Source organism: Chlorocebus sabaeus, chromosome 7, assembly GCF_047675955.1.
Source record: "Chlorocebus sabaeus isolate Y175 chromosome 7, mChlSab1.0.hap1, whole genome shotgun sequence".
Lineage (NCBI taxonomy): Eukaryota > Metazoa > Chordata > Mammalia > Primates > Cercopithecidae > Chlorocebus > Chlorocebus sabaeus.
The window spans coordinates 3,681,962-3,708,711 of NC_132910.1; the positions used below are offsets into that span (position 1 = coordinate 3,681,962).

At 33.2% G+C, this 26,750-nt stretch overlaps 1 protein-coding gene across 6 annotated transcripts in view; it reads left to right on the top strand.

Moving 5' to 3' along the window:
* Window positions 1-26,750, top strand: part of EPHA5 (EPH receptor A5) — a 288,516-nt gene that overhangs the window by 88,327 nt on the left and 173,439 nt on the right. For 4 of the 6 annotated variants that reach the window (XM_073017325.1, XM_073017327.1, XM_073017326.1 and 1 more), the window contains exons 2-3: window positions 13,862-14,017; window positions 18,777-19,112. The exons of 1 other annotated variant lie outside the window; for it this stretch is intronic. In XM_073017325.1, the coding sequence (XP_072873426.1) occupies window positions 13,862-14,017; window positions 18,777-19,112 (492 nt within the window). The remainder of the gene's footprint in view (window positions 1-13,861; window positions 14,018-18,776; window positions 19,113-26,750) is intronic. One more of the 6 variants, XM_073017329.1, reaches the window with a different exon arrangement.

A 26,750-nucleotide genomic window follows, 5' to 3' on the forward strand; every position in this document is an offset into this window, starting at 1 on the left:
ATTCTGAATTTATTTATAAGAATTCTAGTGTTAGTTTTAGACATGTCCTTAGTGTGAGTCTGGAGTGGATGACATTGAAAAAGACCATTCTCAGATATTTGAGAAACAGTATTAGTGGAAGAGGTAAAGGAATAATTAAAAAGAAGAAACACACAAAAAAATCTTTCAATGGCATATGGTTCTCCGAGGTTTATTTTTGTCTAAAAAAATGAATTATTATCATTTAGGAAATAGTTTCATGATGCATTTTACAGAGTATAGTATTGGAATCAGGGGCCAAAATTCTAGTCTTGAGTGTCCATGTGACCTTAGGCAGTTTATTTCATTTCTTTCGTGATTTAATAAATAAAAGTTCTAATATTCCTTTCTTAATTCATATTTTTATTGTTTATTTATAAAACCTTATTTTGCATTCTGACTTAAATGTTAGTATGACCTCTCAATGGGAAAACAAAGGGGGATGGGAAGAATTACCTGTACTTGAGCATTATATACAAGTCTAGCATGTTTGTGGATTATGTCAGGCACATGTCAGTTGCCTCAACAGTTATTTTCAGTTCTACAGTGATTGTGAGATATCAATTTTGGATTGAAGTGGACAGATACCAAAGAAACTAAAATCCAGTGACCATTGCCAAATCAATCATAGTAACCATCCTAATGTTTTAAAAGAGCTATTCAGTGCTTAGTTTCTGCTTACAGCAATTATACTCACACACATACATAGTCTGATTAAACCCTTTCAGAAATTCCATAAGACTGTTGCTATTTTATGATAAGGAAATGTCAAGGGTCATACAGAAACAATGTAAACTTATTAACATTGAATTCAAGTCTATGTGACCTCTAAGTTCATAACCAAAAGAGAAGATATTGTGTGGTTACATGGACTGGAAGAGCTAGCAACAGGCACATGAGAATATAGTAATTAAGAAAAACTAGTGAATTACAGTCTTGCTAATAGAAGTATGTATCCGCTGGGTGCAGTGTCTCACCCTTGTAATCTCAGCACTTTGGGAGACCGAGGTGGGCTGATCACCTGAGGTCAGGAGTTCGAGACCAGCCTGACCAAAATGAAGAAACCTTGTCTCTACTTAAAAAAAAAAAAAAAAGTAAAAATAAAAAATAAAAAATTAGACAGGTGTAGTGGCACATGCCTGTAATCCCAGCTACTCGGTAGGCTGAGGCAGGAGAATTGCTTGAAATCTGGAGGCAGAGGTTGCAGTTAGTAGAGATCGCGCCATTACACTCCAGACTGGGCAACAAGAGCAAAACTCCCTCTCGAAAAAATAAAAAAGAAATATGTGTCATTTGAAATTGCATAGGATAGACTTGAAATGTCTTCCACAATGGATAGAACATTTGTGAGAAGGCTTAGCTGTGTTACCAGATCCATCTGTACTGAACTCTCAGATTCTTCACTTAGTGATTCTTCACTTAGTATTTTTAAGAATTTGGACATATTGTCTAGCATTGTACCTATAAAATAGAAATTTACTACTCACTTCATATGATGGTTATGCTAATGAAATGATCTGAATCTGTGTAGAATTTTACTCACTGTCTAGCACTAGTGAACATGCTGAATAAATGTCAGTTTGCTTTATTAATGTGGCTACTGGTATTATTATCGCTTTGTCAGAGGGTTGCAAAAGTGGGAATGTTCTGATAAATGGTGGCAGATTAGTAATCATAAAATAATAATGGAAAAGGAATATGCTTTACAATATGATTTAATTTGGGTTAAGATACAACAGTAAAGTTTAAATTCTCATCTTACAAAATCAGGACACTGTTTTCTAACCATCCCTATAATCAATCTTTTAGAGTTATTGTTTTCCTGGCTTCCTTTTTCTTCCCTCTCTGGCTTCTGCAAAAAAGCCAAGACCCATTCGGGTTTTGAAATTGATATCCCCAGATAGTTAGGACATGAGTATAGACTCTGGGAGTGATTGAATATTTCTGTAGTAATAATTGTTTTAAATAGGTCAAATAGTTAACTACATGTGGATAAATAATATATAATACAATGAAATATATTCGAGAGTTTACCTGGTTTAAGCTTTTAGAAATAAGGTATGTTATTAAAGGACAGTCTTTGCCAAGTTATTTTGAGCATGAATTTTCTATTCTGTAAGTAAAGATGTCTCCAAATGTTGACATCTGAAATTGTTTAATTTAAGACCCAGTAGGACACTTGCACACTGAAAATTAGGGGCAAATCGATGACTGCTTTTACCAAATGAACTTCATTAGCCAGTTGGTTTTGCTAATTTACAGATTTTCAATTCAAAAGAGGAACATTTTATAGATTTACACTGAACATTTGCAAAATGGCTTGATTCATTTTAATTCTCAGCATACAGTTTGAAGAAAAGTAGTTTAGAGCAACTGTATGCCCAATGTGTCCTCTATACTTCCTGTACTATATTTATATTCATAGATACAGATACGCTACTCCAAGAAGACTTTCTCGCAATCAGGCATAGTTTTTTTTTTTTTTTTTTTTAAGTAAAATTACAGTGTGAAAACCTTTATCTATATCTAGCTATGTAGGCTTTAAAAAAAAAAAAAAACTGCATTGTTATTGTTTTGATTAAATTATACACAACCTGGACAATGATTATCTAACTTAACTGGGGAATAACTTTTCTTTTTGTTATAATTGTTGCTTGATTTTAAAGGAAAAAAATATAATCATGAATGCCTTTTATACTACATGTAATGGTTTTATTCTTTATTCCAAAGTAGCACATAGTTAATTTTCCTTTTTTATTTTATGAAAGGGAATATAATTTTGTCAAATATATAGGATTTTCTTCTGAGTTAATGAACTAAGATATAATGCCCAATAGTACAAGGAGAGATATTCATGACTGAAAACATTATTTCTATCTTAGCAATCAAGGCCAAGACCTTGCCCATCCTTTTATAATAAATGTGTTGGTTGCTTTTGTCCCTAAATGGAAGTTTTATTGCATTAACCACAACATTTTCATTTAATGATTCATAGCTGAATTTATTTTATGACCATACAGACATGAATTAATCAAAGCAGATCTCACTACTTGAGTCTAAAATAATGTATACTTCAAATGAAATACACAGAACATTAAGCTTTTATTTCAATTGCAGAATAAATCATACAGCTTATATTTAAACTGTGCACCCTGCCTATCAAGGCAATAAACATTCATGTTAACACAAATATTGTTCATGAAAGCACATGCACTAAGGAAGAACTAAAGGCTGATATAAGGTCACTTCCTGAGTATTTAGTTCATATTTTCTGTCATATTAATATGAAACATAGTAAAAAAGCCTAAAGGTCATGACATTGAATCAACTTGTAAACAAAAATTATGTTTGCCTATGCTGAGTAAAAATTATAAGTGGGGAACTTGGAGTGGTATCTATTAATTTGGATAAAATAATATATGTTGTATTATCAATAAGCAAATGCTAATATTTTTGTCATGGTTTCAAGTGAGACAGCATTCATCCACAGATTTCCCTTTTTAAACAAATTCCCATGGCTAAATCACTCTCAAAAGCATAGCTTTCTGGTTTTTCTCTAAACCTACAAAATAATTACAAATGGTAATTTTGCTTGAGAAGATGGAAAAGAGGTATAAATTCGGGCTTGCCAATTAACCCATGAAAATACGTTGAAAAATTTGCAAGGCATGGTGCTACATTTAGGTGCTGTAAAAACTTACGTGAGAGTGCATTTTCTCAATATTTTGTGAACAAAGCATCCCTTGACATTTTTGGCTTTATGCTTTCATTAGTTGAAGGCATGGTAAAATAAGGTGCTAGAAGCTTTATCACTTAAAATTTAAAAGTCATTTAATTTAATTCAATTTTCTGCTTTTCGAAAGTAGAAATTCACAAGAAACTGGATTTATTAAACTCATTTGACAGTGGATGCTTCTTGTTTTCTTGAAGAATTTAAATGCTCACGCCTGTAATCCCAGCACTTTGGGAGGCCGAGGTGGGCAGAACACGAGGTCATGAGATCCAGACCATCCTGGCTAACACGGTGAAACCCTGTCTGTACTAAAAATACAAAAAAATTAGCCGTGTGTGGTGGCGGGCGCCTGTAGTCCCAGCTACTCCGGAGGCTGAGGCAGGAGAATGGCGTGAACCCGGGAGGCGGACCTTGCAGTGAGCCAAGATCGCGCCACTGCACTCCAGCCTGGGCAACAGAGCGAGACTCTATCTCAAAACAAAAACAAAAACGAAAAACAAGCAAAGAAACACAAAAAACAAAACAAAACAAAGAACTATTGAAAAGTAGCATTTGTTCATAAGATCAAAATGACACAATAAAACAAGCATTGATAGTATGTTTGTGTCAAGATGAACTTTCATTCAGATGGATACCTTTTATTTGTCTATGAAGTAGAAGAAATAAAAGTTTAAGAGTAGAGAAGGCATAATGCTTAATTCGAACATAGCTTATTCTAACTTTTCCTAGTCTTTTGGTGTGTTCTTTCCAAGTCTGTTCATTTTGACAGCAGAAATACTTCTTTCCAATTCTCAAATCTTTATCTAATTAAAATTTTTGATGAAGTGGCAAATATGTAACCAAATACTCAAAATGTTTTTCACATAGACAAGTTTACATTTTTATATATACCCTTATACACACTATTATTGAAGTACTCTTGTTTCTGAACTAATTCACATTTATTTGTTTGGGATAGAAGAACTGCTTAGCATCTTAAGTAAAATAAAAACGTAAATTTATCTAAAACAACTTAGTACTGTAGAGGAATCAATGATTAAGGGGAAATCAACTCTGCTTTGAAAGATACCTGAGTTATATTATTTATGATAAGTATTTATATTATACAAATTGTTCCAGAAACCTTTGAAGAATTTCTGAAATCGTGTGGCATTTATTTCAATGGAGGTTCAATTAGATAAACAAAACGTCATATTGTGATTTATGAGACTCTACAGTCAAAAAGCCATGTGTCAGTTCATTCTAGGCCAAAATGAGCTTCGTGTTTAGCTACTATATGTCAAGTACATCCACTTTGTCGAGATGGGGACATACAACATCACATCACTCTAGAATGTCTTCCCATAAATACTTTTCTGTGCCCTTGGCATTTAGACTTGTAAAACTGAACTTAATTCAGCTTAACTATTTTATCTTAGGAGGCTAAATTATTTGTCAGTGAATAGTTTAGAAATGCATAACAGTCAAATAAATGTACTTCACTTGAGCGTGACAAACTTTCTGTCCTAGATTATTTGGTGAATTTGTTCTATCTACGTATATATTTTTCAACATGTTTTAAAATTTTCTAACTTTGCTGGTAATGAAGTATAGAAGTTATCATTTTAAAAATAAAACAGGAAGTGATATCTGGTACATAATAATTTTTAACAAATTTAAAAGTATTTTGCCATTTTTGGAATGCTAAATGAGTTAATAATCTCTCTGAATTATGGGAAGGAAATTAGTATTAGAATTAATCATTGATACTATGTGATAAAAAACCTATCTATAAAAGATATAGACTTAGCAATATAAAAAATGAAAATAATATAATCCTAATCAATTTCTAATACTTTACACAACTTTATTTTATTTACAATTTTATTTATATGTAAAAACACTGCAATTTATATTATATATATACACATTACAACATATGAATATATCTATTACTGATGGTCCACAATTTGGTTAAATATATATATATTTAATACACATACATTTAATATATATTAATTTATTTATTATATTTATAAATATAAACAATACATATGTAAATGTAATATATAAATATTGATATATTTAAATATATATTTAATTTATATATATGTATCATGTGTATCACACACATGAATGCTGTAATTGTCTTAAATGACTTTTTAAAATATCTATGTTAATATTAAACACCATTAAACAATTAGTGCATTTCTAAATATGTGACAGATAATGTATAAGTGATTGCCACACAACTCAGTTATTTAATGGCACAATGGCAAAAAAAAAGTCTTAATTATATTTGTATATTCCATGTTCAGTACAGTTCATGGCAGGAATTCTGGTTTATTACATATTTTAGATGAATGGATATGTAACCAAATTTATTTTATGTTTCATTTATAAATATTATATCATCTTTGAATTTCTGCCAATATTTGGTAAGCATAAATTTAAAATACATTATAGAGAGAGATTTAATGTATTTCTCAATAGTATTCCTGTCCTTTTCTTATGCAATATTCTAATGTTAGAATTAGCCTTATTGTTTTCAATCATTTAACCTTATATTCTAGTTAGCCAGTTAGCGCTAGATTCTCAAGTAAGATCTGTTTCTTGTTTCCATTTGATATTACTCAAGAGATGTTGCCGAATTTTAGAGCTCCTACGTTAAATTTATTTTAGTTGTATCAATGTTTTAATACAATACCAGTTTTCATACTGAGAAGACATTTAAAAAAAAAAAATTTAAAATTGTGTTTTAGATTCAGGGGTTACATGCACAGGTTTGTTACATGGGTATATTACGTGATGGTGAGATTAGGGATACTATGATCCCATCACTCAGGTAGTGAACATAGTACCCAACAGTTAGTTTTTCATCCCTGACTCAATTTCCTCCCTCCTTCTCCCCTCTAGTAGTGCCTAGGGTCTGTTGTTGCCATCTTTATGTTCATGAGTATACAAAGTTTAGCTCCCACTTTAAAGTGAGAATATGTGGTATTTGGTTTTCTGTTCTTGCATTAGTTCACTTAAGATAGTAGCTTCCAGTTGCATCCATGTTGCTGCAAAGGACATGATTTTGTTCTTTTTTATGATTGTGTAGTATTCCATGGTGTATTTGTATATCTTCTTTATCCAGTCCACCATTGATGGGAAACTAGGCTGATTCGTGCCTTTGCTATTTAATACTGCACCTTGGCTATTGATTAGTACTGCACTGATCATATGAGCTCATACATTATTTTGTCAGAACGACTTGTTTTCTTTTGCATATACCCAGTAATAGAATTACTGGGTTAAGTAGTAGTTCTGTTTTCAGTTATTTGAGAAATCTCCAAACTGCTTTCCATAGTGCTGAACTAATTACATTCCAACTAACAGTGTATAAGCGTTCCCTTTTCTCCACAGCCTCACCATCATCTGTTGTTTTCTAACTTTTAAATAATCTCTATTATGACTATTGTGAGATGGTGACTCATTGTGGTTTTGATTTGCATCTCTCTGATGATTGGTGAGGTAGAGTTTTTTTTTTTTTTTTCATGTTTGTTGACTGTATCTTTTCTTTTGAGAAGTGTTTGTTCTTGTATTTTGCCTGCTTTTTAACGGTGTTATTATTATTATGTTTTTGCTTGTTTAACTGTTTAAGTTCCTTAGGGAGTCTGGATATTACATCTTTGTCAGATGCATAGTTTGCAATTTTTTTTTCATTCTGCAGGTTGTCTGTTTACTCTGTTAATAGTTCTTCTTGCTGTGCAGCAGCTCTTTAGTTTACTTAGATCCTGCTTTTTATTTTTGTTTTTGTTACAATTGCTTGTAAAGACTTAGTCATACATTCTTTTTTTCAAGGTCAGTGTCTAGAATAGTGTTTCCTGAGGTTTTCTTCTAAGATTTTTATAGTTTCAGATGTGAAATGTAAGTCTTTAATTCATCTTGAGTTAATTTTTGTACATAGTAAAATGTAGGGGTCTAGTTTCATTCTTCTGCATATAGCTAGCCAGCTATCCCAGCACCATTTATTGAATGGGAAGTTTTTCCCCTATTTCATATATTTGTTGACTTTGTAAAAGATCAGAAGGCTGTAGATGCGCAGTTTTATTTCTGGATTCTCTATTGTGTTCCATTCATTTATGAGTCTGTTTTTGTACCAGTAACCTGCTGTTTCACTTACTAGAACCTTATACTGTATTTTGAAGTTGGGTAATCTAATGCCTCTTGCTTTGTTCCTTTTGGCTTAAGATTACTTCTGCTATTTGGGCTCATTTTGTTTCCATATGAATTTTGTAATAGTTTTGTCTAATCTGTACATTGGTTTGGGCAGCATGGCATTTTAATGATATTGATTCCTCCGATCCATAAGTGTGGAAGGTTTTTCCATTTGTTTGTGTCATCTATGATTTCTTTCAGTAGTGTTTTGTAGTTATTGTATATGTCTTTCACCTCCTTGGTTCAATGTATTCCTAGGTATTTTATTCTTTTCGTGACTATTGTGAATGGGGCTTTCTTGATTTGGCGCTGAGCTTGAATATTACGGGTATATAGAAATGCTACTGATTTTTTTACATTGATTTTGCATCCTGACGGTTTACTGATGTCATTTATCAGATCTAGGAGCCTTTTGGTGAAGCTTCTAGGGTTTTCAAAGTACAGAGTCACATTGTCAGTGAAGAGAAGTAGTTTGACTTATTTTCCTATTTGGATGCCTTTTATTTGTTTCTCTTGCCTAATTGCTCTGGCTACACTTCCAATGTGTTAAATACGAAGATAAAATGCTGTCACTGTTAAATTTTGGTGTAATAATATTTATATGATTTAAAATATGATGTTTTGAGTTTTAATTTCCTTGTAGCATTTTGTGTTATGCTGTTTTTCTTAGTAAACACATATTTTAAACCCACACTAAACTATCTTCTGAGTACCTTATTTTGAAAAATGTATTAAATAAATATAATTCACTTAGCTTAGCTTATATCCTCTGATAATTCACATATGATAGAGCTATGAAAATAAATCTTGTTCTTAGTGATTTTCTGTGTTTCTCAATAAAACACTTAGATAAGGCCAGCAATGCTTTTGAAAGTTTATATCTTGAACACTGCAAACAACGCTAGCCTATGCATTTTTAACTCAATTTCCTTTATATGTGTAGTATGCATATATATACACACACACACATATATGGCTGTATATTTTAATTCTAATGGAGAGAAGTATAGTATTTTAAAGTATTAAAACATTATTATATATATTAATATTTTTAAAAATTTTTCTTGGTGGGCCGTATTTCTGGAGTATTGACTTTGAATTATGAAGTGAATATACTTAGTTATCCCAAGGTTAATAGGTCTTTAAGAGTAAAATATATTGGAGACATTAAAAGTAATTTAATTTAAAATATTACGAAAAATCAATACAATTTTCCAGTTTAATTTTTTTGTTTTTGGTAATTTTGAGGACCTTTAAACAATTTATCATAAGATTGTACAGCAAATTTCTAAATAGGTGCTAAATAGATGGCTCAAAGGCTTAAAGGATAAGTAGAGAAAGAACATGTATTCTTGAAGATTAGCATATATACTACGGAAATGGTCGCATTTAAAAAATGAGCCTTCAAGCATGGGTAGAAATAATTATTAAACATGATTTTCTGTCCCCCAGGAGGTTGCCACAATAGTCTCAGGCCGGGCGCGGTGGCTCAAGCCTGTAATCCCAGCGCTTTGGGAGGCCGAGACGGGCGGATCACGAGGTCAGGAGATCAAGACCATCCTGGCTAACCCGGTGAAACCCCGTCTCTAGTAAAAAATACAAAAAAATAGCCGGGCGAGGTGGCGAGCGTCTGTAGTCCCAGCTACTCGGGAGGCTGAGGCAGGAGAATGGCGTAAACCCGGGAGGCGGAGCTTGCAGTGAGCTGAGATCCGGCCACTGCACTCCAGCCTGGGCGACAGAGCGAGACTCCGTCTCAAAAAAAAAAAAAAAAAAAACATGTCAACATGGGGTTCATTTTTTTGTCTTCTACTCTTTGCCCAACTTAAATGACTGGCACAGTGTTTTCTAAATGATATTTAGGTAATGTACAGACATCGTATGAAACAACTTCGCTTCGGAAACTTCATTTGTTTTTAATAAACCATATTGGGTTGGTATTTAAATAAATTTTACTACTTATCTAGATAATTATTTATTAAATATTGTCATGATTAAAATGTAAAATGTCAATTTTGCCCCCATCATTGTTTAATATTATTATTTTTTATTCCACCCATGAAATACACTGTAGCTTCATGGGTGTGAAGAACATTTTTTTTTCCTCACACAGTCCAAACGTGTTTTGTCACAGTTCTTGACAGAAAGTGTGCACTCAAAAATCAAATTATATCTTTAGTGTCTTCCAAATGCTTTCAGATTACATTCAAATCTCTTATTGTGGACTACAAGCTTTTTCAAAAAGAAAGAAAAAGAGATTATACATGTATTTATTTATATGTCTTGTCTTTTGGCCCAGAATGCTTTTCCTGCAGTGTTCAGAGGCAGAGAAGAGTTTCTCAAATACAGGAAATAAGTAGACTGGTATGGATGGAGACAATGAGTATGGTGGGAGACCGCCTTTAAAGAGTTTTTAAATATTACTTGGAAACTTGTAGACTATCCTATCATTTTCTACTGAAAATATCTGGAGTTTCCTAAAAGGGGACATGTCAAATATTGCTGAGAAGTGAGTATGGCAAGAAAGTAACTGCAATCTTAACAAAAGTAGTTTTCATTGAGAGGTGTCAATGGAGTGGAGTGAGTCATCCTGTGATTTAGAATGAGAAATGACAGATGTATGTATGGACAATAATTTAAGAAATCATATCCTGAAAGTGGAACAAAACTGGGAAAATTGGTATCATGTGAGGTTGATAGTTTTGTTGTTTGTTTTGTTCTGCTTTGTTTTTGAGCATCTCAAAAGAATTGTAGCTACTTGGAAGCTTCATCTCAAAGAGCAGAGTGGGGGTTCCTAATTCAAATACAGATATTTTTATTTGATATGAACAAGGATACATTTTATTTTATTTTGATAGAAATAAATGTAATGAAGATGGGTATCATGACATATAGGTTTGGAGATTTGGTGGTAGGAAAATGAGTAAGTTTCTTTCTGACAACTTTTATTTTCTCACGACAAATGACCGCATCAGCTGATAGTAACAGAAACAGAGCTCATAAGGAGTTTGAAGTAAGAGGAGATGCTACGAGAAAATCCTGTTGATGCTGGAAACGAAGTTAACTAAGGGAATAATATAACTTTGTCTAGAAGGGTTCTATGACCCCTTGGAATTTAGGGTCACGATTTGAAGGTGATGAATAATTACAGTTTATGATATTTTTCTTGGATAATATTGAACCACACAGGTTTTTTTTTTCTCTCTAAAATTCTATTTGCATTATTTCAACCATCTCAAATTAAATAATGCCTTAGATATTACTCATTATCTTCTCCAACACATTTCATGTCCTGTTCTCTGAGAAAATGGCACTAATATTTTCTGTGAAGTTTAAGTCAAATGCCTTACAGTCACTCTTACAATTTTCCACTAAGTCATCTAACCCATTAAACACATCATGAAATCTAGTTGATTTTACCCCATTCTCATTTATTGAATTCACTCTGTTTTATCGATCAATACTAGAACCACTCTGGTTAAGTGATATTGTCTCTTTCTGGACCAATGCAATAGAAACAAAAGAGCTATTTGCCTCTGTTCTTGCTTTTTTACCCAGGCTGCTGTGTAATGATCTCATAAACACTACTTTGATCTCATTATTCCCTGGCTTAATAACTTTGCAGTTACTGTGAATATATACAATTTTCATTTGTCAGTTAAACCTTAATAAAGCTGGAGTGAGGGGAATTTTCCAATAACCTCCCTTTGCCTATAAAATAAAGTACCAAATATCTAATAAAATATATAAGGTTTTTGTGGCCTGGTGCCCTCTGTCCTGTATAAGCTTGACTCTTCCACTTTATTCCGACTATCTTCCTGATCAGTTTTTTAGTATCTTCCATTTCCCTATTTGTTCTCCACCAGATGCAGTCCTTTGCAAGGATTTCTCCCTTTAAGGTACTGATACACTCTAACTCAAATTAAATAATTTTCATAATCATTCAAATATAAGCAGAAACTCAGCTTCCTGAGGGAAAGTCTCCGTAAATAATCCAGATTAAATTGAGTATCTATGTTTACTGCTATAGCTCTTTTTTCTTTTCCTAGTGTAGTAATATTTATAATATTTATGGAATACTTTTAAGATTCATAAAGGCAAGGCCATGTCTATCTCATTTACCTCTGAAGCCAGTCCAAGAAGAGTTACTGGTCCACTATACCTGTCGAAAACATCTTATTGAACTGAACAGAAAGATACATTTACCTACTTTTTACTTTGATTTATATTACTTTATATTTCCAAAGCTCCCTTGGGGATTTGAACAGCAGCGTTATATATGATATAATATAAAGTGTTTAAATTAAGAGACATTCATTAAAAAGAAGAGAAGTGATTTTTGTTTCATGAATGGTAAATGAATTCCAAATACTTAGAACATATGAATTGACACTTCATGTCTTTGAAAGCAAATAGTGTTTAAAGTGAGAATGGTTTTACTAAAAGGATAAAAGAAGAAAAATTGAATAACTTAGCTAAGTATGGTATAGGCTGCTACAGCAATCCTATTATAAGAAAAATAGTATTTTAAATCTTCTCCTAATCATTTAACTACAAGAATGTCCCTAATACTATCAAAAAGCTCTTCTTATCTTTCAAATACCTTCACATTCTCTCAGAATTTATAAGGAGCATTAAGGCTTTACTATCACTATAATTAGATCTACTGAAAAGAGTATCTTCTCAATTTTGCCAGTTCCTGATTATTCATGGTGATGGCAGAGAGCCTTAGCATGGATTACTAAAACATGAAACCATTTATAGCATATGAAAGTTGGTCCCAATTCATTATATCTATCAGAAATTTCTACTGAAATACAAGTTCACCTTTGAGCTTCAGCAAATGTGTGTGATACTTCAGTATATGTAGTGAGCTTTGAAAACAGAAAAACATAGTTGATTAACTTTATGTAAAGTAAGCTATACAAAGCATTCAGACCATCAGTTTGGTAGTCTTCAAGTAACCCATACTGAGCAATTAGCATATTAAAGTTTGGCTTTTTAGCCATTGAGAAATAAGAAACATGAACATGCAGAAAATTCACAGAATAAAAAGATTTACTGCACATTTACCTGATGATAAGCTTAGAAATGCTCACAGAAATATCAGAAAACACTTCTTTTATGCGATTCTAAATAGTTCAGTTATAACACTCATGCCACTCCATTCATTCATTCACACATTTCATAGAACTCTTTGAACACTTTTTGTGGTCAAACACTGGAAAAAGTAAGTGTGAAACTGAACAAGACATAATGTTTGCACTTAAGAAATCATTATAATTTGTATAGTAAATAAGCCTTTCTGATATTAGAATGGATAAATGTTGAATCAGTAGGTGTCTCAAAGAAAAGTTCTAAAAAGAAGTAAATGTAAAAAAAAAAGTCAAAAAATTGACTCCCCTGAAATCAAAATAATATAGTTGATATATCAGGTCATCTATGCATTTTCTCCAATCTAACAGAATTTATTAGGCATTTAGCACATACTAATTAATTTAATTATTCAATAACATAATGTTGCATGCCTGCTTTGTATCACACCATTTTAGCAGTATCTGGAATAATATTTATTTCTTCAACATAGTTGTAGTAATGATAGAGTCAGTGAAAATCATACACAAAGCACTGTTTTAAATACATATAAGTATTTGCCTTTTATCAAGATAATTCCTTATAAGCTCCTGTAGCATAAAAATCATTACAAGTATGTACATTCCATAAATGTTTAAGTACTTTAAATAAATATTTGATTATTTGAATGAATGGCCTGGTATTTATTATCCAGAAGCTTATGAAAAATTCTTGAAATTGATGCAAAGATTGTGTTATCTGTAATCTGCGTATGCTAGTCAAAATAATGACATTATTCATAAAACAAACACTGCATCTGTTCCAGGCAAAAGCTTAGTCTCTTATTTCTTTTGACAGTGTGCAGACCTGGGTTCTTCAAAGCCTCACCTCACATCCAGAGCTGCGGCAAATGTCCACCTCACAGTTATACCCATGAGGAAGCTTCAACCTCTTGTGTCTGTGAAAAGGATTATTTCAGGAGAGAGTCTGATCCACCCACAATGGCATGCACAAGTAAGGAAACCCATGGATATTTAGTGATGCTAACTTTCACCAGTTTTGAGGAAACAGCATAATGGAGCCTGTTATATTCTAGTAACATTTCCCCCTAAAACAGGCATAATGTTTAATCTTCTCTATACAGTTTTCATCAATTTTCAATCTCCTTGAATAAGAACTGAAAAGTTTGAGTCTCTTTTGTCACTCATTGTTAGAAGCATCCATTTTCCCTAACTTCAAATTCAATAGCTGAGACACAGATACAGAATTTTTTCTTTTATTTTGTGGCTTATTTCAGTGTTCATGCTAGCTAAACATAACTTTGATAATCTACTTCCCAGTTTACTTAAAATCTCTTCTTCCTTCCTCCTTCTCCACCACCACTACTACTACTACTACTACTACTACTTCTTCTTCTTCTTCTTCTTCTTCTTCTTCTTCTTCTTCTTCTTCTTCTTCTTCTTCTTCTTCTTCTTCTTCTTCCTCCTCCTCCTCCTCCTCCTTCCTCTTCTTCCTCTTCTTCCTCTGCCAGTTTTCTCATCACAAAATTATGTAGCTAATGGAGCCTTCACCAACTTGTTCTAAACTGCCCCAATAAGTCACTGAGAAAGTAATTTATGAAAGAACACAGGAAATATTTCAAAACATAGAGAACTGGGAGTGGCAAATCAGATTTAGATCAGAGTCATATATACACCAATTTTTTTTGCTAGGGTTCTCAAGCAACGGTCATGTTTCTTGTCAGTGAGTGTCCTTAACTATTATTTAATATATTTGGTGATCTTAAGTAGAGTAGATGAATAGTAAACATTTAATTCCAATATTTGCAGTAGATGTAGCCACATCTTTCAACACTTTTGTTTTCTATATATTTGGTTTTCCATATATTTCTGAGAATATAACACATTTCCGCATTTATTTGCTTGATGACAGTACTTTCAGTTTTTCCACAAGCGAAGTCTCTGTAACGAATCAAGCAAAAACAGAAAATTAAAGAGAAGGAGAGTGAATCCCTCCCTCCTCATATCGTTTAATTTCCATGAACTGCCTGGATTTACTGTTTTAGGTTCCAGGAAGTTGTAGCTACTTTCAAAGGTGTTCACAAAAGTTTGAAATGTTAGTATCCATCTCTAAATTTAAAGAAGCAGTGCAGATTTTTTATGTTATCAAATAATCACAAATTGAAATTTTATCTGAATTTCGTGGTGTCTAAATTTCATAATGTCATTGAAACACATTTTTGGATTTCCTTAAATCATTGCTAGTAATTAGCTTTACATTCTGAAGACCATTCTTTTTATCCCAAGGTTGATGATTTTGCAGGTTAGATGATTACTAGTGAAAAGTAATTTCCTCTTCAAATGAATAAATACCATTTTTATATATGTGCTTTTGTAAGGATACATATGAATGGGGAAGATATAAGCTATGATTGAATGTGATGCATTTTGGTTGCAGTGGAGATTTAAATAATTATTTTGCTTATGAGAGCAAATGAATGCCCAAATAAGGAAAATGTTGTCTAGACAACAGAGTGGTAAATTAAAGAGAAAAACGATGTTTTGAATTGTCTTTCAAATTTTATTAATTTTCTAATTAGTATTTTATTTAAGTGACCTACCCTTGATCTTTCCATTTTTAGCATAAATGTGAAACTCCCTTTCTGTAAATTTGTTAGGTTTGGAAATGAGGTTGGGGTATGAGGGGGGAAACTGCTTTGGTGGCAAGGACTGCTTAGCACTGTTTTAGGACCAAAGCCCACAGTCAGGCTTCATATTTCTCAGTTTCCGGGTGTGTGAATTTCTAATACTGTGTTGTCAAATGAGCACTAATTTGTATTCATTTCTAAAAAAAAAAAAAAAAAAAAGGACTCATGTACAAGATCTTTATAATACGTAATCTATGAGTGTGTGTGTATGTTTTCAGTTGCATTCATAATACCACAATTACTACATACGATTTCCTTATCACTTGATAGATGTTCAGATGAAGATCTTGAGCTTCAGTTTGACTTTGGCTCTTTGGAATTGAATTTATATCTCCAACTTCAATTTTTTTTTTAGTAGAATATACAAAGTTTTAAAATCTATACAATAACATTTTATAAGCCTACAGAAAAAAATCAAATGAAAATAAAGCCAAAAATTCTGATGAATCTGCTTAAATTAAGGGTTCATCTCAGTTCTACTTTGGTTCACAAATCATATCTATGATTAGGGCGGTGGAATGTTATCACATGTTTTTTGTAGGTGCATGTTAGTTCGAGCTTCCACTATTTACCTCTACTTTAGGGTCTCACCTGAGTTTGAGTTTCCTTTAGACTTTAAAGTTGTTTGTGCCCCCATCCTAGCTGTTAGTAGAAGAGTCAGAAGAAAAGGAGGATTCAGCTGCTGATTCATTTTTATAGATTTAGAGGAAATGTGTTAAATGCAAGGATTTTTCAGTTGACAGAAATAAAAAAAAAAAAAAAAACAGAAGTTAGACATTGTTCTAACTTAGAGATATTTCTCAGAGGTTAATCCTGTAATTTTTTATCTTAAATTTCATTTTGTGTATAACTTTGTACTATTAAATAAGCTAAAGTGTGTAGTAAACAAGAACATGTGTATTTCCAGAAATACCATTTAACCCAGCAATCCCCTTACTGGGTATATACCCAAAGGATTATAAATCATTCTACTATAAAGACACATGCACAAGTATGTGTATTGCAGCACTGTTTACAATAGTAAAGCAAAGCAAATACAATCCAAATGCCCATCAATGATAGACTGGATATTTCCATCTTAAGAAATTATTTCAACTTAAAGGGTACTGTTTTTTATTACAGTATATGAGATGACAGGTATGACAAAATTCATAGGAATCAACCTTAAATATGGTCAAGGTAGGGATTTTTTTTCTTTTTTTCTTTTTTTTTTTTTTTTTGCAAAGATGTCAAGTTTTTAGTTAAGAGGTTCTTTCATTTCAATGACATTTTGGCCTGGTGTGGTGGCTCACGCCTGTAATCCCTGCACTGTGGGAGGTCCAGGCAGGTGGATCACTTGAGGCCAGGAGTTAGAGACCAGCCTGGCCAGCATGGTGAAATCCCATCTCTATTAAAAATACAAAAATTAGCCAGGCGTGGTGGGGTGCCCCTGTAATCTCAGCTACTTAGGAGGCTGAGGCAGGAGAGTCATTTGAACCCAGGAGGTGGAGATTGCAATGAGCCAAGATCACTCCACTGCACTTCAGCTTGGGCGACAGAGAGAGACTGTCTCTAAATAAATAAATAATTAATTAAATGACATTCTATTCAGCTAAATCTTAAATACCAGTTAGCTTTGTATCACTTTTAAAACAATCCCTCAAAAGTTATGACTTAATGAATGTTAGTTAAAAATTGTTAATTTTGATATTTAGAACAGACAATGCATATTAGGATAACAGATCATCCTAAGTAGCTTAATTTATGCTTATGAACCATTCAACTACCACCATACTCCATTTTATTCTCTGTATAAGGAGAGGTGTCTAAATTGCCTCTGGAACAAATATGAATGTATTTTCTCTTTGAGATTATCCAATAATATAACATTAACAGCTGATTGAAGTTTTAACTAAATATCTAAACATTGACTATAGTGTTAGAAATTACCTAATTAATTTTTGATCTCTCTATTATGCTAATCAAGTTCAGGAATAATTAAAATAATATACAAATAAGATATGTTTACCCTTAATATATGAAATTTGTAAAGCAATTCTGATCATGGATTTCATTACTCATATTTTAGTGGAAATATTCCATCTTATTGAAATAAGATGATTCTGAACATAAAATATATTTTAAAAGCTACACCCAGTTTCCATTAAGCTATATACAAAAAATAAAGTGTACAAGAAATACTTCATGAAGTTAGGAAAGTTTCACTCCTAATATCTGTTAGTAGCTAATGTGCTATGAGTCTATGAAAATATTTGTGTTAAATGTATTTCTTTTCTAATTTTGGTAGGTTATTGGAAGTTGAAATTTGTTCTATTGATCCTTCAAAATCTGAACACTTTTATTCATCCTATTGTAGTCCTTTTGAGGGTTATTTTTTAAATAAATTTTAGATTTTCAATTAAGTAAAATAACTTGCAGAACTGTAATACAAAAACAACATCAAAGTAAAATATGTTTCATTGCAAATTATAATTTTGACCATTTACTTAAATTCTAATGCCTTTTTGATATACAGTAGGGGGTTTCAAATTCTGTTGGTGATTTAGCAAGTAGATATGCAATCTATTTTGAAGCAAGCTAAGGTTTTTTTTTTTTTTTTCTTTTACTTACAAAATTTGTAGTCAGGAGCTACGCTGAAAATTCTGTATTTTCCTATGCTTATTTCTAAGTAGATACTTCGTGTTTACTTTTTAGGTTGCAAGGGTTAGCATCAATGAGGAAACATTCAGTTCAATCCTCAAGAAACTCACCAGTTTTTAAATATATAATTTTATCTAATAGTAGTTGTGCATACATCATTTTACTCCATTATTGATTACATATACATGAAGCAACACATTCTTCTTTTACTGAACTACCGTTACAACAATGCCAAAATAAGTCATTTCCATAGGGAATAAACCCCACTATTGTTCCTACAAAATTGTGAAAACAAAACTACAAATTACGACTTAAAGGATTTATTGCAAATCTATTTTTTCCTTCAGACCAGGAATTGGTGTGGTAAATAATGCCTAATTAATATCATCTTAAAATATGTTTTTCTTACTTTACTTTGCAAACCAGGACCCCCCTCCGCACCTCGGAATGCCATCTCAAATATTAATGAAACTAGTGTCTTTCTGGAATGGATTCCGCCTGCTGACACTGGTGGAAGGAAAGATGTGTCATATTATATTGCATGCAAGAAGTGCAACTCCCATGCAGGTGTGTGTGAGGAGTGTGGCGGTCATGTCAGGTACCTTCCCCGGCAAAGCGGCCTGAAAAACACCTCTGTCATGATGGTGGATCTACTCGCTCACACAAACTATACCTTTGAGATTGAGGCAGTGAATGGAGTGTCCGACTTGAGTCCAGGAGCCCGGCAGTATGTGTCTGTAAATGTAACCACAAATCAAGCAGGTAAGTGCCATGCCCAACCAAGTTGTGGATGTTAGGCCTAGTTCTGTCAATGATTTCCATAGCTGAGGGCCAAGTTGACTGAAATCTGTATGAGAACTTTCCATTAACCGGAAGGTCAGGACTTAAAGTATAACACATCAAAAATGCTTTTGCAGTTTTAAACAAATAAAAGCTAAAGATTTGTTAGAAATCCCACTTACAGGAAAAAAAAATAAAATAAAATAAAACACATTTTTTAATTGAATTTTTTCATTAGAAATACATTTCTGTATCAAATACATTTGAAGCAAAATTTATCTCATATAATTTCATAGCAGTCATTTTTATAGTTCAAATCTATTTTTTTGCTTCCTTGAATTTTTAAAAACTCATTAATTTAGCATGTGATCAGGCAGGTTTTATTTGCTTGTTTATTTGCCTGCTTGGCAACACAGATGAATTTTCCTTGCAGATCGTAAATCTTTCCTATTATTTCAACTATTGTAGAAAAAAATGCATGCAATGAAATTCTTTGCTAAGTTCATTTATCAAAATTAGAATAACTATCAACTATTATGTAACCACCTGAAAACACTTCTATATTCCATATGGAAATTTTGGAATGAGTAGGAAGTAATTATTAGGGAGTAGGGAATACAGTCCTGTTTGAGCTACTGATTTCCCTATATTTTACCCTCAAGTGTTCACTTTTAAGCAAATTAACATGGAAGACTTCTTTCCTAGCAAGATAAAAACCGAAGATAAACTACAGTTAATTTAATAATTCAATAATTTAATTTAATAATCCCACTATGTGGCAAGAGTCCTTTTAAACCTAAGAGTAATTTGTAGCATGTTTTGTCCATCAACAGGTATCTGGGAGGGGAAGAAAAAGGCATTAAAAGCCAAAATTTGTACCTTTCCTTTATCAATTGGCTACAACTCTCAGTCCAAAGTGTAGTAACCTCGTCATCTCCTTAGAACTTCAGGTGGGCTTTGGTCAGTGAGCACATCCTTGCCACCAGTACTCACAAAGAAATAGGACATGTTTTTCTGAATGAAATCAGGCTGACTTTATATAATATTAGTATCAGTTTGTAGGTCGTGGAAGGCTAGCCTTGATGAGGGAATGCTGTTGGTTACAAAGTCTCAGCAAAAATAATTAATTTGAATTGTTGGATACCTCAAGTAAATCAAACGGTTATATTCTAAAAATAACAAAATGCATGCAACTGAGTTCATAGTTGCTACTGATTGATCAAGCTGAGGGAAACATTCATAATTAGCCCTGATTGTGTGAAGCATGTGATTAATGTAATAGGAATTATTCTATACTCTGCATGTTCTTAGCCACATTGAATACTTGTCTACGGTGTTTTTTTTTTTTTGTTGTTGTTGTTGTTAGAAAATATAAGGCACACATATAAGCCACTTTCCCCAGTGAATTTTTTATATTTTTTACCATTTACTACCTAACCTAAGGAGAAACTAATAGAAGTGCTAAAGAGCTGAACAGGAATAGTGAAAATCATTTTTTTCCTCAGCATAGGCTCAGCTGCAGGCAATGCTAGCATGTGTTGACTTTTCATCACTGTATCTAGACATCAGGAGTGTTCAGTAAATGCAAACTCTCTTCCCATTTTAGAAAAAATACTGGCTTGAAACCTTTGGCTTCAGCTTTCTTATGCAACATCTTTCAACTTTACTTGATTCTATGTATGAATCTTCCACCAACATATTGTAAGCATATTGAACAATCACTAAGAGTTGTGTTCCTTCAGAAGAATATTCTCCAGCTTGCATACCCTTAACTTCTTTGAAAGGTATTCCTTTGATAAACTAGATAGAGGAAATAACTGTTGATTTTTTAATGATGTACTCAACAAATATTTGCTATAGTTGTCTTCAACTTGCTGGCCTCTTCAGCCTCCAAAGTATATTATTTGAAACTTCAATACCTTAAATACCAAAAAAGATCAATTTTTATCCAGGTGTTCAATTCATAGGTGTCTTGTAAAACACATTTTTATATTCAGAGCAGACAATTTTCTTGACTTTTGGTTGCTATTCATTCGTGTTCTCACAGTATACTCTAACATTATGAAAACCTACCCAAAACATCAAAATAAGATTCTTCTCAGTATCAGCATTCCAGAACCACTAAGTCTCACTTTATACAAAAATTATGGAAACTTCTAATTGTAACCACCCAATGGGTTCTTCTTGCCCGCTCCCCAGAGAGAGTCAGTTGATCAAGACAGGTAAATTGCAACAGAAAAAGAGTTTAATACATGTAGAGTCAGCTAAGCAGGAAACCAGAGTTTTATTATTACTCATATCAGCTCCCCTAAAAAGTCAGAGGCTAGAGTTTTTTAAAGATATTTTGGTGGGCAGGGGTCTAGGGAATGGGCAATGCTGATTTGTTGGGTCAGGGATGAAATCATAAGAAGTTGAATCTGTCCTCCTGCAGATTCAGTTCCTGGTTGACGGCTACAAGACCAAATGAGCCAGTGTAAGTTTTCTGTATGATGCCAACTGATCCATCAGAATGCTACAGGGTCTGAAAAATACCTTGAACACCAATCAAAGGTCTTAAAATAGCAATGTTAGCCGTGGGAGCCACTGGGGAGGTTAGGAATCCTGTGGATTCTGACTGCATGACACCTGAGCCATAATTTTTAATCTTGTGGCTAATTTGTTAGTTTTACAAAGGTTATCTGGTCCCTAAGCAAGGAGAGGATTTGTTTCAGAGAGGATTTATTATCACTTTTGTTTAAAAGCTAAATTATAAACTAAATTCCCCCCAAAGTTATTTCGGTCTATCCCCAGGAATGAACGAGGGCAGCCTGGAGGTTAAAGGAAAGATGGAGTCAATTAACTAAGATCTCTTTGACTGTCATAATTTTCTCACTGTTTGTATTAGTCTTCTTCCACTGCTATAAATACCTGAGACTGGATAATTTAAGAAGAAAAGATGTTTAATTGGCTCATGGTTCTGCAGACTGTACAAGAAGTGCAGCAGCTTCTGCCTCTTGTGAGGCACCAGGAGGCTTCCAATTACAGCAGAAAACAAAGGAGTGAGTCATCTCACATGGTGAGAGTAGGAGTACAAGAGAGGGGGAAGGTGCTGCACACTTTAAACAATCAGACCTCTTGAGAACTTACTCTCTATCATGAGAAAGCATCAAGGATATGATGCTAAACCATTCACAAGAAACTGCCCCCATGATCCAATCACCTCCCAGGAGGCCCCACCTCCAACACTGGAAATTACATTGAACATGAGATTTGGGCAGGGACACAGGCCCAAGTCATATCACTGTTATCATCTCTGCAAAGTGATTTCAGAATAACTCCTAAAATGTCTTAAGTTTAATGCCACCATGGCAAAACACTTTTCAAGTACCCAAATTGCAGAAAGTGGATTGTAGTAGGTTTTTAATGCCTAAATATCTTTTAAGAATTAAATTGAATAAAGTTATCTTCACCATATGTGGTTGTTATATAAAACTTCCTTAAGCAGCTTTTAAATTTAGTTTTGAGATCCTCTAAAGATTGTTTTCAGAGAAATATGTTTCTTTCTTAAATAATTTATTTCAAATTTATAATTAGCCTCAACAGTTGTGTTGGTATATTCTGATTGATTTTGTAGGGGCACAAGAAATGCATCCCTTTTGCCCTTTCAGTAAGTTTGCTGAGATGACTGAAAATAGAAAGTTTAATAGGGAAAAACATCCATAAAATTAACATGCACACAGATGTGGTATCCCACAAATGTAAAACTCAAAGAAGGGCCAGATGGTTGACGTTTAAATACCTTCTTCATATGGGGAGGGGAATGGCGGGGGGTGTAAATGCAGAAATGAACCATTTCAATGAACTATGACCTGGGACAAATTTTCTCTGACTTCTAGGGGAACCAGGAATGAGAAGATGAGGGGAGGAACTTCAAACTTCACTGTGAACAAAGATTTTCTTATTATGCAAATAAAGTCTCCCAGGTGATCTCTGGGAGGTGTCCTTAGAATAATAAACAAAAAGTCTGTCTGGGCATGTTGATGACTTTTAGTCTCTTCTCTTTTCTTTTCTGGTGGTTAATGCTTCCTGATTATTTGATGGGATTTCCAGGCAGGGTGCTTTAAGACAATCACATTTTTTTTGAAACAGAGTTTCCCTTGGTCAAATAAGGAAATTTCAGTGACAGTCCCTCCCTGCAATTGTGAGATGTAGGGGACAGGGAAGAAATAAGAGGTTATAAAGTTTTTGCTTCTGAGGTAACACCTAAGGCTTTCTGATTTCTTTTAATTCAAAGTGCTCATCATACCAAAGCATAATTCTTTGTGATATTTCTCTCTGCACTCCAGCAATATATTTCTGTGCATGTGATAGCAATGAATGTCCAGATTCAAAATTGGATTAAAAAGATATAAGGAAAAATAGTGTATGTTCAAGTTGAAAATTTTGCATTAGGCTGATAGTCTATAGAATTGATTATATGATTTATAAATGTATACATAGTATTTAGATATTTTCCAAACAATTATATCATTATGGAGTCTAGGAATTTGCTTTTAGGGGAAGCTATCTGGATTAAAACAATACTTTTTTTGCATGTAATAGTCAAGCTACAAAATGTAAAGGAAAAGCCAAATACTAGAATTGGTTCGATTTACAGTTCTTGTAAAATGTGGTTATAATTTTATTGACCAGAAAGAATTACAAAATTGTGAGAATTTTCTTGGTAAAGAAAAATAAACAAATGTAAAGGGGGAGAAAAGCAAGAAAAAAGTAGATGTTACATAATATAAAGAAATAGTGGCTATGATGAAGGGAAAAATAAGAAAATAAAATGTGAATATGTTAGTTATATAAAGAAGTCTTTAATCAATTACAAAGGGAATAAAATATAAACAGCAGATAAAAAATTAGAGGATAAAATAGTGGATATGCAAATAGTGGATATACAAATTAGAGGATAAAACAGTGGATATGTATAGTGTTCATTATTAAGCTACTAATCTTATAAAATGAATAAAATTATTGAGTTCCTCAAGTTTTCTAATGAGTATTTCATATATAATACATTCTTACACAAAATTGATTTACACAAGATAATCTGTCTTTGCCAAATAATATTTAGATTTATTTACATAACAACACTTCTGTTCTTCTGTTCTATTCCTTTAGGACTTCTGAAATGTATCTATCCATACAGATAGATAAGAGACATATCAACACATAGTGTAAAATTTTTAAATTCTGTTAAAAGTGGTTACTTTGGAACTTTATCTTTTTGCAAAATAGTGTGTATTTATGTTTTTCTATAAATATATTTGTTTTTATTTTAAAATAATTTTACACTAGGCATTTCTAAGCTTAAGCTTAAAACTCTTTAAATATATAAACATGTATATTTTGTCCCAACAGAAAATAAGCTCATTCTAACCACAAAACCAAAATTACAAATAATTTACATGCCAAGGTACAGAATTCTAATTCTTGACCGAAGCAGACAAATTTTAATTGCGTTGAATGTAGGCTCAGACTCTTGGAACCTTTTTCCAGAGGGCTATTTGACATGCTATGGATACCAAAATGCAGCAAACTTACACCTTACCTTGGAGGGCATGTTTCAAGCTCTCCCAGACTATCAGAAATATCACCAAGGTAGGTGTTACCTATATTTTCATGGGTTTTATTTCTTGGTTCTTGCACAAATGTCTGGAGGACATCATAATCCCAGTTCACTGTGTCTTTTCAATTTGATATCATCCTTATAGTTGATGAGCATGGTGTCTCATAAAATGTTGAAATGATCGGTGTTCCTAAAGACTAAATCTGGCTGTAAAACTGGAAATTTCAGAGAATATTGGAACAATATGGTGAAAGCATACTGTTGTTTATGCAAAAAAGCAGCAAATACTTGTTGGCAATCTCTGTTTACTGAGACGTGAACTTCTAAAAAGAGAAAAAATGGTCATCTGTTAGACTATTATTATAATATTGAGTGCCAGGGTCTTTGTTGATTTTCTTTAGTGGAGAAACCACATTGCCTGTACTTGAACCACCACCTAATTAAAGGTATTTTTGTTTTACAAGATTAATTTGTCTTCCATGTAGACTGAATAGGTAAGTTAAATCTGCCCATGTTTTCATAAGCACCAGCCTTTTTTCTTCCTTGTTCTTTATGATGGCTCTAGTTGAAACATTCTCCCAGGGATCTATGTTTACTGTTTTTGTAGAGACAGTTGCTTAGCAGTCTTTAGTTTGGCCATTAGTAGAGTTTGACAGCAGCTTTGACTTCAGGGGCTACTGCGATAAAAAGACATTTCTTCCAGTTACAGTGTAAATCTTCCAAATACACACCAAAGATCTAGTAAAACAATCAAAAGCTGAAATGGAAGTATTACTGTATCAACTGTAATATGAACCCAAGACAAAATTCCATTCATCACATGACCCTAATAACCTCTACTTACCCAAATTTTTTTTAGTGATAATCTGAATCCACCAAGATCAATGTTAGCTTGAAGGCAGTATTCAATCATCTGTGAAAGGACTGGGCATTTGCACCCACCTCCTTTCCTCCCTAAATATTCCCTAACCATATTTAGAAATGGTAGGAGATGTGTTTCAGGAAAGCTAGAAGGAAGATGTGCAATACTAACATATGATGCTATTGCAGAGTCCTTCTTCAAGAGTAACCACGTTTCTCTTCACTTAAGTGGCCATGGGGTAAGTAAACTAATTCAAGTGTGAAAACCATTGACAGGTCATGACTAATTAGGTCACTAAATTTATATTTTTACTTCCCAGACCTTGATGTCATTGCCAAGGATCAGATGACTCATTAATTTGGTGTCTGCATGCTACAGTACTGTATTTTTTACCATTCATATCCTGCTCCCTATTATGAGATCCATGTCCACCCTCATTCCAGTGGTAAGGTACTCCTAAACCCTAAAGAAATGAAATCACTTGAGTGTAGCTTCAATGTCTGTGTTCCCCAGTATAGAAAATATAAATTATAGAGGTTTTTTATTTTTCTTTTCTTTTTTTTTTTTAAGATAACATTGTTGTGCTCATCATTCTTTTTTATTGTTATGGTGAAGAAAGTATCTTCTGAGCTCTTTCTGAAAATTTAATCAGTGGGTGATTTCACAGGTTTTTGTTCTGTTTTGTTTTGCTCTCATCGCCCAGGCTGGAGTGCGATGGCACAATTTTGGCTCACTGCAAACTCCGCCACCTAGGTTCAAGCACTTCCCCTGCCTCAGCCTCTTGAGTAGGTGGGATTCTAAGTGCCCACCACCACACCCAGCTAATATTTGTATTTTTAATAGAGACAGGGTTTCTTCATTTTGGCCAGGCTGGTCTCGAACTCCTGACCTCAGGTGATCCACCTGCCTTGTCCTCCCAAAGTGCTGGGATTACAGGCATGAGCCACCACACCCAGCCTATTTAACAGGCTTTGAACAATAAATCCACCTTAACTTTCATACTTCAGTAGGTCATTGAATTCCTTGTACATTAAAAGGAGGAACTGCAAGTGTCTGAAATTTATTTAACTTAGTCTGTTTTTCAGTCCAGATTTTGGTCAACTAATTGAAGAAGCATTTAGCACCTAAACCAGCTACCAGAAGTAGCACATTGAATCTAGCA